At 34.1% G+C, this 17,631-nt stretch overlaps 2 protein-coding genes and 1 non-coding gene across 3 annotated transcripts in view; 2 read left to right on the top strand and 1 right to left on the bottom strand.

Moving 5' to 3' along the window:
- The first annotated feature begins 361 nt into the window (after positions 1 to 361).
- On the top strand, positions 362 to 3,280 carry LOC143920866 (uncharacterized). Its single transcript, XM_077443862.1, has 9 exons — positions 362 to 578; positions 655 to 867; positions 939 to 1,122; positions 1,193 to 1,389; positions 1,464 to 1,571; positions 1,651 to 1,794; positions 1,872 to 2,049; positions 2,129 to 2,349; positions 2,431 to 3,280. Exons 1-9 carry the CDS (start codon positions 412 to 414, stop codon positions 2,639 to 2,641), a joined length of 1,623 nt encoding a protein of 540 aa, XP_077299988.1. The 5' UTR covers positions 362 to 411; the 3' UTR covers positions 2,642 to 3,280.
- Positions 3,281 to 3,636: 356 nt separating this feature from the next.
- Positions 3,637 to 17,631, bottom strand: part of LOC143920865 (A disintegrin and metalloproteinase with thrombospondin motifs adt-1-like) — a 50,815-nt gene continuing 36,820 nt past the window's right edge. The window contains exons 3-17 of the mRNA XM_077443861.1: positions 12,985 to 13,250; positions 11,018 to 11,783; positions 10,832 to 10,937; positions 10,618 to 10,752; positions 10,439 to 10,545; positions 9,154 to 9,296; positions 7,623 to 7,828; positions 5,482 to 5,548; positions 5,289 to 5,403; positions 5,082 to 5,218; positions 4,761 to 5,012; positions 4,576 to 4,687; positions 4,346 to 4,494; positions 4,086 to 4,275; positions 3,637 to 4,011 (exon numbers count right to left, since the gene is read on the bottom strand). Coding sequence (XP_077299987.1) covers positions 3,866 to 4,011; positions 4,086 to 4,275; positions 4,346 to 4,494; positions 4,576 to 4,687; positions 4,761 to 5,012; positions 5,082 to 5,218; positions 5,289 to 5,403; positions 5,482 to 5,548; positions 7,623 to 7,828; positions 9,154 to 9,296; positions 10,439 to 10,545; positions 10,618 to 10,752; positions 10,832 to 10,937; positions 11,018 to 11,783; positions 12,985 to 13,250 — 2,897 coding nt within the window. The 3' untranslated portion in view covers positions 3,637 to 3,865. The remainder of the gene's footprint in view (positions 4,012 to 4,085; positions 4,276 to 4,345; positions 4,495 to 4,575; positions 4,688 to 4,760; positions 5,013 to 5,081; positions 5,219 to 5,288; positions 5,404 to 5,481; positions 5,549 to 7,622; positions 7,829 to 9,153; positions 9,297 to 10,438; positions 10,546 to 10,617; positions 10,753 to 10,831; positions 10,938 to 11,017; positions 11,784 to 12,984; positions 13,251 to 17,631) is intronic.
- On the top strand, positions 6,012 to 6,227 carry LOC143921789 (small nucleolar RNA U3). Its single transcript, XR_013261461.1, has one exon. It is a non-coding gene; the product is annotated as a small nucleolar RNA U3 (small nucleolar RNA).

Here is a 17,631-nt window from a genome sequence, read left to right as displayed (position 1 = left end):
GGACCAATAACGGCCAACTCGGGGGGCATTGTTTAGCCTACATGCACTTAGTAATCCTTGAAACCAATTATAACGATCGCACAGTGCTAGGGATGCGCCTCGGCTTAATCCGATTGCACTTAACCGGCGGCTCTTTTTAGTATATGCTACATTATTATACTTTTATTTTTGGTAATGAGCAAAAGAAGGGAGTAGAATTATAAAAAAAAATATGTAATAGTTTTAATTTTCTCAAATAAAAAATTTTTCGTTTAAATACATATACATATTTATTTTATATTAGATCTGATTTCTCAAAAACACAGTCGTGGGTCTTTTGACATCGACGACCATGGTTCATATAAATTTGAGCTGCGGCCAAATGCTAGCCGGTAACGGTTTTGGTTTGACAGTTGCGTTTGTACGTTCGAAATGTCGAACGTCAATGGAGTTGAAGCGAATTTTGCGAGACTAGGAATTGATTTATGTGGTCTTTCTCTTGATTGGCTTCTCGATAATAACAACACCTGCAAACCCTTACTTTGGCTACAGGACTCATTAAGTTCAGAAAACGTACTCACCCCACAACTTGCACAACAGTTAGTATACTATATTCATCTATAACCTCAAAACTTTATTGATTTTAAACATCATAACTCGCCTATAATTCTTTAGATATGCTGACCTTAAAGAAGACGAAATCCTTACCGATGAAGAACTTAATATAGAATTCGAAAAACTTATTTTAGATAATACATATAATTTTACTATTAGTGACCGTGATTGTAATCTAATTGAAGAGGATTTTAAACTAGATGATATAAATCGTAAAATAGATTTGGCCACGCAACATATCGAATCTGTTGAGTTGTGCGTCAATCGAGGATTGTAAGTCAAATAACAGCTGAGAAGGTATTTAATTGATTATGAATATAATAAAGGCAAGTGTTTTATTTCAGAGAATTAAATTCAAAATTTAGCAAAGATTTAGAACATCATAAGAACATTAGACGAGAAAAATTATGTGAATTATCTGAAATTACTAAACAGTGTCACAATAAAACTGCAACATTAGATGAAGAAAAAACTCATTTAAAAAATTTGATAAAAGATGAAACTAATTTTTTTATATCAACAGGAAAGGTAAGATAATTGCAAGTTTATCTTGTTTATTTATTTTTATTGATGTGTTTAATTATATTTCAAATTCAAGGATTTTCGAAATCAACTGAATGAAGAACATTTCGATGAGTATTTTGCATCATGTGATAGTCTTACTGCGTTTTTTCACAATCACATAAATAACAATCTTCAAAAACCGTGTAAAACATTAGATGGATCCATCGATGAAGATGAAGAGGCATATTTTGAACGAGTTGACCCACAACTTATTATATCTTCTCGTAACAAGTATGCTGTTGGGTTTATCTGATTTTTCAACGAAAAATTTAATACTATTTATGTATTTATTATGAATATTTCAGAATGGAAATCGCTATACACAATTATATGAAAGCTAAAGCAGAATTAAGTGAAGCCAAAGAAACGTTAAAATTTCATTTAAGATATGACGAAAATGATAACTCGTCATCGTATGTGTCTAAATTAGTATTTTTTTAATTAAATACAAATATGATATGATTTTACATACATATTTTATTTTATTTTTAGGTCTATGTTGAGAGAATTAAATAAAAAATTGAGACGGTTAGAATTCGCCGATAAAGGATCACAACGTGTGATTAAAAATTTCGTTGAGAATCAAATGGCGAATATCTTATATGGAGACTTGAAATTAAAATCCATAAATTTAGAGTAATGCTATAAAATAATCTATGTATTTGATACAATTTTATATTAATTTTTTTTGACCAGTTAATTTTACGATTCAGGTATTTATTCAAAGAGTTAACAATTGTTGAATCTCATGCTAAAAATCTCGGAATATGCAGCAAGCTATTATCAACTTCGTTGATGAATCAAGAGAAAAGAAAAGATAAAATCGTTGCTTTTTTTTATTCAGTTGTAAAATCATTGATATCAGAGGTCACAGTTGTTCAAAAACGACAGGTAAACTGAGAATTTGATTGAAAAAAATGTTGAATATGCACTGAAAATTCAATCTATTGTATGCAATTATTATTTTCAGATGATTGTAGATAAACTGAAGGCCATTCCGTTTGAATCATATATTTTCGATAAATTTTTATATGTTAAAAACGAAATATATAAATTGTTTGGATTGGATGAAAATATGCCGTTACAATTTTGTATCGAAAACATCAATACAAAATTCAAAGAATTTGATAAAATTAAAGATTATATATTGAACGGTCAATTTGTAGGATTTTTATCCGAATACAAACAAAAGTCAGTAGAAATAATAAACATCACATATCGATCGGAAAGGTTTTAATTTTAATATATATATTTTGTTGTTCTTGTTTCCAGTATAAGCAAACTTGTTCCTGTGCAACAATTTATATGGGATGGGGCCGCAGGCTATCCAAATATTTGCAACAGATCGCTGGATCTTCACCTTTTCGAATGCGAGCAGAAGAACGAATCTGATAGTGCAAAAATAAAGAAAGCAATGAATGTATACAAACAACTCAGAGAGAATTCCAATTCGGATACGTTGTCGTCGTCGTTAAGATGTTAATTTGCACTCACGTACTATAAATAAAATAGGAGAAGCTTTAAAATATATGTATATATTAGTTTAGTATCATATTATACATTTATTCAGTGAAGATCTCTAACATGTAACATAAAATAAGCGCTAAAAAGATTTTAATGTAATTTAATCATAGATGTAGAATAACCTAGATATGCCATTACATACAAATTTCGTTGAAGATCTTGTCGCCACTAGCTGAGGGGGGCGGGGGGTTTAACTAGCGGGGAAGTGGTGAAAAAAAAAGAAGGACGCAGCGGTCGGCAGTGGTCAGCAACCAGTTTATGTAGATTTACATGCACTGAAGTTTTATTTTATTTATAACTTTATTTTATTGAATACTCCGCGTGACAGTAAGCCATATTAAGAAAAAAATATTTAGCTATACACACTATATTAAACTACAAATGTATGCTACTATAATAAAACCATCATTAACTATTACAATATTTAAACATTAGTAACTTCCACAAGGATCAATTTTAAAGCCGACACTTTAATATTTAGTTCTTTGTTTGTAGTTTTAAACTTAATGTACATGTATTTAACGTAATGTATTTAAACGTAATGCATTTAGAGACATCTGTGGCAGAGGTTGTCGACCGCTGTTCAATCACTGCATACAAAACTACATACATCGCGCCGATATTTCATTATATGTTAAAATACTACTATAATTGAAGACATTATATATTAATTCTTACTTATGATATGTAACACAATTTCACTGAACGCGTTGGCATTTTCGAAAAATGTCAATCGACCTTCCTACTTAGAAGCTAACTAGCTACTGAAAGAGAGTGTGCATGATCTGTACTTTTTTTTGTGTGTGCATGGTCCAACAGGGTAATCGGCTTAGAGCGTCAGGGCGTATCTATGGTATTCTATATCTATGAATTTAATACAATATTTCTTATATTTATTTCGCACTGACTGAATTATATTAATAAATATTTATTTAAAAATAAAACATTCCGTTTACTGTCGATTCACAATGACGATTTTTATTTTCACATTCACATACATACATACATACATATTACAGTAGTAGAGAAATAATTTTCTTTTTATTTAAAACATTCAACTATATTTCTATTGTTTATAAAATACGTAGTATTATATTATGGACATTTTTCAGACGAAAATTCGCATAAAATTATCTTATACATAAATATTATAATAGTAATTTATCACATTTAAATTTCACAATCAGTAATCCCAAAGTATATGATGTCGGCCAATCCTGGCTACGATCTCGTCCTCGGGAGCCACAAACACTGGATTACTGAAATCAACTATGAACGCTTCTGATATACTATCACCCGGCATAACTTCCATCTGCTGATGATAAGCACCTAAAAATGATATTCGATTCAATTAAACTCCATAACAACAAGCTAACTTTCGCAATACCGGAAAAGATTCAAACCTGAGAAATTAAGCGTCGATATTATCTCGTCCAAATGTCTCTGTTCCAAAACGGCTTTAATCCTAATGGGATTATCGACATTTCTTTTAGTTCTCGCCGACACTCTAACCTGCATTGTTTTATTGTTACGAGGCAGTAAAGGCAGTGTAAATTCAGTCTCCGACAATGGAGTATCATCAGCTCCAAATTCCTACAAATACGTACCACTGAATTTTAACAACAGTTTTTCATTTAATAGTGTTCATTATGTTTATACGTACGAGGCATTTCCCGCTTATACAATAAGCTGGCTTATTCTTACTGCATGCCGTGCCAAATGGAAACCATCCTTCTTGACCGTTCACCAAATAAAACCTATGAGAAATAGCTTCATCTTGACAAGCAATTCGACACGGTCTATCTGGATCCTCTGTAGTAAAATTAAATTTAAAATCAGCACCGATATAAACTAACAATCAATCATATAGTATTATAGTTGCATAATACAAACCTAAAGCAGGTGAAATTTGCATACCAACACCAGATAACCTTCTAACATGCTCTTTATACTTGGTACAAACAAACGTTGCATGTTCACTCGGAGTCTTTAATCTTCCACATCCCTATAATATTATTAACATTAAGTTTCAAACATTAAATTTGTATATACATATATAATACATATTATATTCATACAAATTTATCTGGTAGACACAACTGTATGCTATTCTTCGGAGCAATTCCTTTACTCTTCACGAGTCGAATTCCAGATCCCGGAGACACGCAATGATAATGGCAACCGCTAGCCGAATACCACTGCTGATCGCTCGATCTTCGCCACTGACTGCTGCTGCGTTCAGAATCTCTGATCTCTCTATTGCAATGGCCGATATTCGATACAAACTCATAGTCATCGCTTACATCATTCGACGTGATACATTTAAACTCCTAAAACATCAAGATTTTAAAACACTCCTCTCAGAACATTCTAAATTTATCAGTGAATCATTAACTTACCACACACAATCCATTGATACAATGCATAGGCTTCTTTCCCAATTTAGTTTGGCACGTCGTCCCGTCTGGGAAAGTCCATCCTCGGCTTTTGAGGCCGCCGTTACGAGTTTTACACCACACTCCGCAAGCATCGGCAGCTGATCGATCAAAAAATCTCGTGTTAATACACATTTAATTTGTATGAATGAAATTTTTTAAATGTACTACCGTCGGAATTTTGTCGCTGGAATCCGGTGCCGGTCAATTCTAGATCTACTTCTCGTGCACGTAAGCAAATTTGATCGGCGAATTCGCTTATAGTCATACGAGGAACGTTCAAACACTATAAGAAATATTGCTGTTAGTCTTTATATAAATTACTTTAATATTTTTATATGTACATATTTGCTTCCGAACATACCTGAGAAGCCATACATGTTTGAAACTTTTTGGCATGGCCATCACAATATGCTCCTCCATTCTCCGGCCTGAAATATAAATGTAAAATCAAAATATATATAATTGTAATATAATATTAGATAGTATAAAAAAAAATATGTTTTTTATTTAAATTTATTTTAAAGTTTTGAAAATAAACAATAAACATTTGTTTGATTTGGGTTAGTAGTTTGAGAGAAGTCCAATTTATACATTGTAGTGTTCAACTTTTTCGATAGATGTCGTTAAATGCTTGGAGTATTAGAGTATTAGACTATAGGTAGCGGAGTTCTTAGATTGTAAAAAATATACTATATTAAATTTATTTTGAGGTTTTGAAAATATACGTATAGTTTGAGAGTATGTTTGATTTGGGTTAGTAGTTTCACAGTAGTCCAATTTATACATTGAAGTGTTAAAGTTTTTTGACAGATGTCGTTAAATGCTTGTAGTATTTGCCTATAGGTAGCGCAGTTCTTAGGCTTAAGTACCCCAAAAAATGTGGTTATTGTTAGGACTGTACTCCACAGGATCATTTCTGTAGTACTTTCTTCACCGTCAAGCACGCTCTATAAGAGAGTGCACGAGTCACGTTGATGAGACGTGGCGCGGTTCCCTGAGCGTGAGAAGGACTTGGAAAGGATTTTAATAACTCTTTCCTAGTCATCGATGACCGTTCACCTGTACTAGGATCACAGGAGGATGGGGGACTGTCGCTGTCTGAGTGGCTTCGTTTTTAAAGTTTAATTTCAAAATTATATTCAATGTTCAACGTCAACAGTTCACAACGATCACCGGAGCCTGATTGTTCAGAGGACAGCTGTGACTATCCTACCTCTAATCATGATTAGATTGATGATGATTAGAGGTAGGATAGTCACAGTAATGGGACAACATCATTGTGAACTGCCCGGACCCTGAGGGGGCTGTATATTGTTCAAATGTTGTAAATGTATTGTTAAAAAGGTTTGCGGACCTCTTTTTACAAGGATTTACAACAATTGAACAATAAACGGCACGCTTCCGGTCCTACCTTCTATGAACAATCAAAAGAAAAGTGACTAAAAAAGAAAATGGAATGTTTAGAATTTATTCTCCTACTCATGCTTCTTGAAAAATTCTTCGGTTGCTCAACTTTGTTTCAAAGTTCCTTCAATCAAAAAACGCTCAGTCTATGATTAGACTGAGCACTGATGCATATTACGAGATCAGTAATTTTGGAAATAAATTTGAAGGATTCGTAACAATTTCAATAATATTAGGGTTGAAGCCAAAATTGAATCTAAAAGCATTTCGATGAACTTAGTCATGATATACGATTCCAGGATCCATTAAAAGAAATTTTATACAATTTTTCATGCGGCACTAAGCGTAGCCTATGTAAGTGCAAATGAAGGTTCCTATCACGTTATTTAAACATTGTTTCAAAATTGGCTTTCCTGCAAAACAATTATCAGATGACGATTTACATTTATGTACATATGTATATCATGAAGCTATGTCTCTAGCCAACTAATATGTCAATGATTATGACAAATCATTGCCTGATCAGATAATTGATTTCCGTTCGTGCTTAAAAGAAAATAAACCTTGTAAAAATAAAGAAGATCAACGTGTTCATAATTTGGCAAAGCTCTTCATTTGTAATTTTTATAATTTAAATTCGTCATTTAAATCATCTTGTTCCTCACGCTTCCGGTAACTGTAGCCACTACGGAGCGCTCATTCACTAGTTGAAACTTATTCAAAATTACTTAAGGTCGACTATGTCACAACATCGTCTTAAAATATTAGCAATGATTCGTATTAAATTTTAACAAAGTAGTCGTGTTTGCCAATGAGTCCAGAAAAAAGTTTTTCTACGTAAAAAAGGTATGAATTATTAATTTGGAAAGTTATTTTGCTATAAGGCAATAATATTAATTAATGGGGGGGGGGGTGCCTTAAAATATTTTGCGGGGGGGGCGCCTGGAATTCACGCTACGCCACTGCTCTAATCATCATTATCTTGCATGATCCGAACCTTGATTCTTACACATTTTTCCCAGAAAAATATTATGAAACCACACCCATATATGTACATAATATAATTATATAGGTAGGATTTGATTAAACAGTGCAAACCTTGGCTGATCGCACTTCCTGCTTGAAACTTGAATACCACTACTACCCGTACTCAATCGCCCGGAATCACTGTGCAAGCATCCAGAAGCACAATCGGGGAAAGGACTCCAAGCACCCCAACCACCTGCAATCGGAGCAGACGATGGAATAGAAATACCACCAGCATCCCTTCCATTACGTCCAGCACAACGTCCTCCTCTACACCACTGCAAAATTAATAAAAAGAAAACTCATGTAAAATTCATAACCGTTTTACGTACATATGTAGAAACGTGCTCTCTTCAGTGGCGTAACTACTATGTAGCGGGGGTAAGCAATGAGGGTCTACCTCACGGGAACGAAAGTGAAAAGCCCGAAAAAGCAAATATCGAAAATCGAAAGATCTTAAGTCAAAAGATAAAAAAAGGGTACATGGTAAACAGTACTATGTATATATAATACATATATATGAGTGGCATGCGGTGAAATTATCTCTCTTTTTGTCACACAGCCTTGTTTAATGTGCGCGCGCAGGATACGGGAGGAAAAGCCTGTTCCTGTTGTATCCTGCTCGCGCAAATTAAGTGAGGATGTATGACGGGGGGAGAGAGAGTTTTACCGCACCGCCACTGATATACATATATACTAACCGTTTTTCATATGTATGTATGGTAAACGAACATTTTCGACTTTTTAACATTCGGTGCGGTGACGGTCACCCAAGCAATGCTTACGGGCCCACGGAAATAGGGGGCAATAAATCGACAAAATAATCGTTTTGCGGGAATGCAGGTAGTGAAAAACTATTTCGGTTTTCTTGAACCTATGAAAATTATTAATATGCCGGAAAAAGATATTCCAGATCATTGTTTGAATCTCAGAAAAAAATATCCAGAAGTTTTCTCAGATCAATTCGAATTTCAATTTACACACTTTTACATAAATTTACTTTTATTAATAAAGAAAGATATTTTTGGAACAATAATCATAAGGCAATTGTCAGAATTACTTATTACCAATTACAGTTGTTTGGAGAGTGATTTTTCAGAAGTACATATATGTATACCGCGTTTATGTTATTTTTTACTCTTCCGGTAACTGTGGCTCGTGTAGAAAGAAGAACATTCAATAAATTAAAAATAATTAAAGAATACAAAATAAATTTGATCGGTCAAACCATATTTAATGAACTATCTTTGCTTACAATAATTGAGCACAAAGAAGCAGCCAAAATGGACCTCAAACAACTAATTCATGATTTTGCAAACAGTAAGGTTCCAAAGAAGAAATTTTAAAATAGGCGAGTTAAATTAAGAAAATGATATTATGTACCTACATACATATTAACAATAATTATATTCATATTAATACAGCGCTGTGAAACCAGAAATTTGGTATTTCGATTTAAAAATTCGAGGGGGGAGGGGCCCTGATGATTCTTTGCTTACCGGCCCAAAGTTCCTAGTTACGCCACTGGCTCTTTTATTTAATAATCTTAAGAATTTAACACAAATTGGGCAATGCTCGGAAACAAAATCCTATTAAATCATACTTTGTGTTCTCCGCATTTCGTTCCTTCTAAAGCTGGATGCGACGTCCAAGTATAACGTTCTCTCCTGCAATGCAAATCCCGACATACTTCCGACAATGGTTGCCTCGTTGCATGCCTACTGTCCCTTCCGTACTTTAGCATACCTAAAAAAGGAAATATACAACATAAATACCAATGAATTATATTCTAGAATATATATAATATCGCTATTCCGTGTGTCTGTCTGAGATAACGCTCGCCGTACTATAATATTCGCTTCGATTCGACATACATACATATGTACGCCAAGGTTCCCGGAAAGATAGCCCAAGCGAGGTACCCACCCTCGATAGATCCCCTATTGTAAATGCACTGTAGAAAAACTCACCCCAGCGGAGTCCACTGGGAGCGGATACCACTTTGGACAGTTGCACTCAAAGATTACCACACTATTGTGTATCCCACTAATCGCCTTACGCAAAGGTAGAAATTTCAACTGAAATACAATAGCACTCTGCGAAATTTCTCCCCAAGCCAACTATGAACAAGTGAATTTTTGTTTCAAAAGTAAAATAATGTTTTCTCGTCACTAGTGTGTGTACTTTATACATAGTTAATCGTGTATTTTTATGGTAGAATACTATTAACATATTTACTTTATAATTTTTTATATTTGTTATTCGATTTTACATTCTAGTTGTTTTTCAATTTTGTATTTTAAACAAAAATTAGTGGTGAAATTAATATCAGCCAAATATCATCTTATCATGTCCCTCCTTTAGGGGGTGAAGCTGCCCAAGACTCTGGTCCAGTGGCTCGGCATTTGGGGTGTCTGGGAGGTACCCAGACTGATAAAAATATATTACGTTAGAGTTCGATTATTTTTTTGTTTTTACCTGTTGATTTCTCAGTGGTGCATTTTTTTATACCTGCTATGACCGACAATTTTTCATCCTACACTGACCCATTTTTTTGTTCTCAAAAGCTTATATCAAAACAGGTCAATTGTAAAGTTTTACATAATTAAATCACAGCTGATTTCATTTCTGTTAGGCAAACTTTATTTTAGTTGAAACATGAATGTGCCTTTTCACACTATCATAGTGTGAAATAACCAACGTTGAAATAAATAGTATATTTAAGGGCTATTGGAAGATGATAATAAACTCGCGAGGATCGAACACATGACCGACGACATATTTCTTTTAATTTTTTTTATTTAATAACTTAATGTGCCAACACCCATGTGATGATATGTCATCGGGTAGTACAACACTAGTATAATATAATAATGAATACAACATACATTGTTGATCAGCACCAAATCTTTCCCCGGGAAGCAGTCCCTCGGCACTGTGATCCAATTGACCAGCAGAACTGCCGTGATCCAAGAGACATCTCGACTGTTGTGTACTAGAAAAGTATTAATTTTACATTAGTCGACTCACATAACTTACTACAACTCATATTTAAAGAAATACTCACTCCAAAAAGTTTTGTAAATACCGCCTACTACACGGCGACCACGTAATTTTACCACTTCCGAGGGTAGGCGACATGATGTAACTACTTGGATCGCATTCATTTTCAGCAAGCGGTCCATCGTGACGCATACCCAAACTAAAATCAACAACACAACAATTAAAAATCAATAAATCAACACAGACTATTCTTCAAATGTCATGTGTAACATATTCACTTGTGTCCAATTTCATGTGCAACCACATAAACACTCTCAAAGTGTCTTCCTTCATTGACGGTACAACTGCTGGTCACCGTACACATCCCAGCCACAGGAGCAAGACCTAATACCACACACATAAAACATGTAATAAGTATAATATAAAAGATATCTTGAATCAAAGTGTGGCTAGTTGTGACTCACCTACGACTTGGCTGCTGACTTTTCCATGTTTGCTAACAACGTACAGATCCAGACCGGTCAGAATAAGTGCATGATCCCAATGCAGCGGATCGTTGTCCCCAGTTGGATTTTCCAATCTTTGCCAAGCGCAAAAATTGCTCAAGAATCTGTCTATGTCGTGTGGTCTCTTCAACGAGGCTGGGTCCTCGTGCAGAATCTCCAAACGTTTCAGTACGAAGTTGACCGTTTGACCCAATGTTGGATCGTGGTATAATAGTTGAACGGCATTGATCATAGCAAGCACGAATCTTACTAATTCCCTCTCCGTGTCTTTGGGATAGTTGACGGCCATGTGTTTGTGCAAGTCCCTGTCGACGAAGACCGCTGTCTCAACGAAAATGGCGGGCACTAGAGATCTCTTACTCCTCTTGGAAGTTTCATGATGAGTATTCTTATCGTTCGTATTTAAATTTAATAATTTTTCCCTACATTCACTATTAGAACTGTTTTGGTTTTGTACATAACCTTGATGGGGATGTGTCGCTTTTCTACGATACTTGCTCCATTTGTGTACTTTCCTTATATTCTCTTCAAATACATTATTCGTTACATTCTCTTTCACTGAATGATTATTATAACGATCGATGATGCGTGATGGCGAATAGTTTTCATTAACTACTTTCGTAGTTCTACGAACTATGACATGGTTTTGTGTGCTAAGTGGAGAGAAACGTTCGGGCAGTGGATGAACAGTATACAATGTATTATTATAAGCAATAATTCCCCTCTGAAATAAACAATAAAATAACATTAGAAACGAGCAAAATAACACTGAGCAGTTGGTCGGTCTAAAAACATTGGACAATCAGATTTTAAAGTCAATGAAGATCTAGCAGTTTTGATTTTGTTCAGTACTAATCAACAGCAATGTGTGATTTTCATTTTGAATTTGAATCCAATTTAATATAGTATTTTCCTTATAACTACGGAATAATCATTAGGGCAAGATGCTTTTAGTTCGTTTTGGCTAATTTCAAAGAAAACTTTTTTTTGCTCTTTTGCTTTCAGCGCTGTTGGAACGTGTATTGTTAAATGCCATTGCCCTATTGACCATCTACCCTAAACTTATTAAATCAACAGAAGTCGGCTAAGCGCAGTTGCTTTTCGTACAAAAAATGATTCACTATTGTTAAATTCTTAGAAAACCCATGCTTTTTTTCTCCCTTGCTTTGAACACTGATGGAGTAGTCGATTGTTATTTGAAAAAGAAACCGCGTGTAGCCGTACTTTACTTATAACTAGAGGTAGGATAGCCAAGGTGCCGCTCATTGTTCCATTGTTGTTAATCCTTTGTAAAAAAAAGGTTAGGCAAACCTTTAACAATGCATTTACAACATTTGAACAATACGTGGCACCCTCTGGGTCCGGGCTTTACTTATAACTAGACTTCGGCGTTGGCTTGGTGCTCTTTAAATACCAATAGACATCTCAATTAGTTAATAAAGCAAGAGAACAAAAAAGCATTGTTGACAATAGTATGTATGTAATTGACAATAGTGAACCATTTTCTTTGCAAAAACTATCGTTCAAACGCCGATCTTTGCTTGTAACAAGATACAATTTCACTGTTCATTCAGATATCTCCGTATCCTACATAGTTTTATTTAAATCCTTTTACAACCAAATGTTCCTGTAACGTTTCCCTACACAAGTCCTGCTCTTCATTTAATAATATTGTCTTCCACGATGATCCAAATTTACCATTTCTCTCGCTTAGATCATCATTATATAAATTCCTTTCTCATATCAATATTTCAATCCACCTTTTACCTCCCTCTGCCATTTTAGAGATTGCATCATAAAATTTGTTGGTTACAATATTATTCTATTACAAACATAAATTTACTTCTTACTTTTTGTAGGCTGAATAATGTTTTTAACTGTCCATTTCTTATTATGTATATTTAAAAATATAAAAAAAGACATACAATTCCACCGCAGAAAGACAAAGCAACGGTATCGCTTCTGTAGAGACACTCCTCGGGATCATCAGAAGTTGGAAGTTGCGAAGCAGGTTCGGTTCTGTTCGCCCACCTTCTGACAAAGAGGAAATCAGGATCGAGGATGTTCCCACTGGGTTCCAAATTAGCACTGATGACATTTTGAAGCTCGTCCGCCTCTATGGACACTCGCTTTACGACATCCCTCTTGTTCCTCCTGCTAAACTTGATCGTTCCGAGGAACAGGCCATCTTCTGAAACATACACACACACAACAATAGAATGAGTATCGCCGTTTCAATTAAACCAACATTTTACATGCGATCCGTTCAGATTTCATCCCATAATTACATACATTCAATGTACTCGAAAATTGCATTTTAACGATCTCAAAGATGCATAACGACTGCTGCGTGTTCCGTTAGAGCCATCGTACCCGACTATACCTTTGTTCTATGACTTGGATCTCTCGGTATTTTGCGATACAATCTATTTCTACACTCAGTGGAGTCAAATAGTACTAGGCTAGTAATAAAAATGTATAAACTATTATTAATGAAAATGTCAACAATTTTTTTTAATATAACATATGTACATACATACCATTGTTGATTTTGTCGTATTGAAACGTACATACATACATATACATGCATACGTTTTTACAGTCATTGAATTCGTTAATTATTTTTAACCTAGTTTCTCTTGGTACATGTCAACAGTTTCAAATATTGACGAATGTCCATAATGCAGACAAAAAATGAGCATTTAACGAGCTTATTTGACACGGTTTTTTGATGAAAGGGTTAACGGTTTAATGTCTGGTTTAGAGCATTTCTAAAAATTCAGGGTGACCGTGTCATATTTTTGAAAGCGTTACTTTTTTTTGAATTTGAAGAAAGCGACCTCAAATGGTAAGTTAGGTTTCGGTGATGACGGATGCATTAATCAACTAAAGTTACTTTTGATGATTAGCATACGGATGCTGAAATATGAACGACACCAATTAAAACATAAAAGGATAAAAAAAAGTGATTAACTCAATTTTTAATACAACAAAAAAAAATCATCCCAGTATAAATATTTGCCACTGCAATTAATATCAAAACAAATCTAACTGTAAAAAATTCTGCAACGGTTCTTGAATGGAATACATACATACATACCACGAACATTTATAATGTTGACAGTCATTTTATAATCCAAAGTATACAAATCAGATGAAAAAATCAAAGCCGTTGCACTTTGTAATATATTACTATTTATTTTCCCGCAATCCTACATTTGTTATTTGATTTTACTGCTCATAAGATCGTTATTATTGCGGCATTGTGTCATTTTAAGGGCCGGATACAAAAGGTTAACAAGCGTGTCCCTTAACCACTTCATCCCATAAGCGTGCCGGTTCGCGCTCTTTCGTATTTAGCTCGAAATTAATTTTGGTTTCTACACAATAACATCTAAAAATATCCTGTGATACTATTTAAATTGACAAAAGTCAATATATTTCGTTAGTTTGTGATATAGTCAAAAGGTAGTATCAAGGTTTGGCACTAAACACATAATAAAATAATCGAATCGGTTTCTACAAATGCGTGGCAATCAAGTGGTTAAAGTCAAGCCTTAAAAAAAATAGTATTGTACCGTAATATTTTATTTTTACATAGATATATACCAGGAAGACTTAACAGGAAGATCCCAATGTGCCTTTCTGGACAATTAATTACAAAAAATGCAGCATTTTATTATTACAAATGTAAATCACTGTATTTTCAGAAGCTGCAGAACACGAAATAAAAATTAATTAATTAATTAAAGAATTAATCCATTGAGACATCTATGGATTTTAGATTTGTACATAATTTTTACATAAAATTGGCAAACTCTGATAAGAAACGATCGATTTGGAGTCACAAATACCCCCAAATCTAACCAGCAGTATAGCGAATCGAACCCACTGATCACTTAGTGCTAAACATTCACGCTACCATCGAGCCATACTACTGGCTATTGAATGAATTATAATAAGATACAGTCTTTTTTAAAATAATAGTGCAAATAATGCTATAAAATAATTTAAAAAAATCATATCAATTGAAGTCAATTGCATTAGAATATACTATGTAATTAGATTTAAAGCCTTGCGGACTAAATACTTTTTATAATTAGAAAATCGAATAATCTTCAAAAAGGTACAAAGCCTCAGATATATACTATTTAAATGGGATATCAAGATTTGTGTTTCTCCGAATCGGTATGATTAGGCTCGTCATGGTTTAAATTCGCACATTTCATGATTTAAAAGGTTATTTATGCGCATTTGATGTATCCGGAGTTTTTTTTAACACATTAGACGGCCGAAAGGCGATTGTACTACACCTACAATAATAAAAATGTAATTTAAACTCCGAACTGTAAGCACACCGTCATTACGATTCGTTAAATCAAAACCAAAAATTTACATAACGCTTAATGTGAGCGGCGTGAATGGAAATTGTTTCATCATAATAACTGTCATTCTCTTTCAAATTATCAATTACTGTGTATTACACAATTATTAACATGATACTTGTTTTAATTTGGATAATTGTATGTCATCAGAAGAAACCGTTAGGAGACGTAATCAAATACATCGCATTTCTCGAGCATGGCTGTCGTCATGGTTAGTTGGTTAGGTTAGTTGTCGCCGACAGACGCCGTATGACATTTCCCATGGCGGATTAGAGCCGCTATGATGTCGTTGTCCACGTGTTCAATGACCGACGCACGTGACAAATCGTTTAAACCTTTTTTTACGTGTGACAATTTCTGTGCGAATTCACGGGTCACAGCCACCTTGTCGAAATTAGCCCTCGCGAAAAATTTGAAGCGGTATTATATGATCAGGGCTACCAACTGCATTAAGTTGGTGCAGTAATTGGTTGGTCTATCATAATTACCCATTACTAGAGACACGTATTTTGGGCATTTTGCTATTAATGCTAAAATTCGGAATATATGCCAAATTCATAAAATATGCGAATAGATGCTAAAATAACAAACAAAAGTGAAATTTGCATAAAATTTATAAAATTAATAGACAATTTAGAAGGGTCTTCCTATTCCTTTGCCCATTTATTATGTGAAAAAATTGAGGGGATAAAACAGAGCTTGCAGTTTACCATAGACGGTGTTTTTCCTGTCGAAACCAAGCAACTGCTTTTGTCTACTACTGTAAACATAAGAAGACAGTTGGAGCTGTGTATCCAAAAGGCTGCTCAAAAAAGCGTCTTAAAACTAGACTCGCACTCAAGACTAAATGAGACAAATCTATTCCTCCAAACATTGAGTAAGCTATTCAATCCATCTGTGGCAGGTACAAAATCTAATATCAATGTTAAAGAAACAGTTTTGTTTTTTAGAAACCTGCCATTGTTTAATGTTACATATATACATTTTTAATGCCCTAAAACGCTAAATAGCAAAATGAAAATGCTAAAATTGACACAAATAGATGCCCAAAATACGTGTCTCTACCATTGATGTATAATACAATGCATATTATATTATAGCATATTAATATCATATTATAGCTTTCATTCTTTTCCTTTTCATTTGTTTGTTTTGTATTTACCTTTTTCATTTGTTTTATATTTGTAAATTTCAATTTCTTCTTATATTCTATTTTATAACCTTTTCCACATATTTTAATACTATAGTTTAATTATGCAATGTTCTACATATTTTGTCATGCCTTTATTATTTACTTTTTAATTTGTTTTCCTTATATTTATCTTTTTCATTTTTGTAAAAATCTATTATTGGACTCGGATGTTACATATATTATTTATTTACTATTTGTTTTTTTATACATATCTATGTACATCCTGTCTGTTGATTTTTCAATTAATAAAATAAAAAATAAATAAAAAATACACATAGATGGGCCCTGACGTGTGATTTTGGTCGGAGATCTTGTCTTCACTAACTGAGGGGTGCGGGGGGTTTAACTAGCGGGGAAGTTGGGAAAAAAATGATTTTTTTCCCTACGACGCAGCGGTACCTACTGTGCAGGTAGAAACTGTGCATGCGCCATGTATTTTGCATGCGCCAAAAGGGAGACCAGTATAAGACGTGAGGGCGGATCTAGTGTATTATACATCAATGGTCTCTACCCATCACTTTCGATTTGTAGCATGCAATCGTACATCATACATGTAGGGTGCATGAAGTTCCCCTGAACTTACTTTTCAACTGAATTGAATTGGGAAACTAATATACATACACATATGTATATTAGTTTGCCAATTTTATTGATTCCAGGTCGATCATTTCCTAACAGAGTTTATCTGAAATGGTTCCTCATCAAATTGGCCACTTACTGTATATTCTTCACCTCTATACAGTGGCTTAGCTACTATGACACGGGGGTATGCGGTGTATGCTAGCTCTTAGGGTTGGAAGGTCTTTCGGGAGGATCTCCAAATATTAATACCTACAATATTCTATTGTCTATACTAAATGCTATTGGTTGAGAGGCGGTGAAAGAGATGGCATGTACGTTTTTCATGCAGTGGATCGACTATAAGTATGAATATAAGAATAATCATTAAAAAGCCAAAATTTGCCGTCTAAGAAAATCCAGTTGAAAATTTCACC

This window comes from Arctopsyche grandis, chromosome 13 (assembly GCF_051622035.1).
Source record: "Arctopsyche grandis isolate Sample6627 chromosome 13, ASM5162203v2, whole genome shotgun sequence".
Lineage (NCBI taxonomy): Eukaryota > Metazoa > Arthropoda > Insecta > Trichoptera > Hydropsychidae > Arctopsyche > Arctopsyche grandis.
Note: the sequence above shows the minus strand (reverse complement) of the source record. Positions and strands in the feature narration are given on the sequence as shown.

Bases quoted from the DNA above. Each gene is read 5' to 3' on its own strand.
- LOC143920866 (XM_077443862.1), top strand. From the start codon at position 412: ATGTCGAACGTCAATGGAGTTGAAGCGAATTTTGCGAGACTAGGAATT. The intron at 579-654 runs GTTAGTATACTA...ATAATTCTTTAG, and splicing joins ACCCCACAACTTGCACAACA to ATATGCTGACCTTAAAGAAG. The intron at 2,350-2,430 runs GTCAGTAGAAAT...TCTTGTTTCCAG, and splicing joins TTATCCGAATACAAACAAAA to TATAAGCAAACTTGTTCCTG.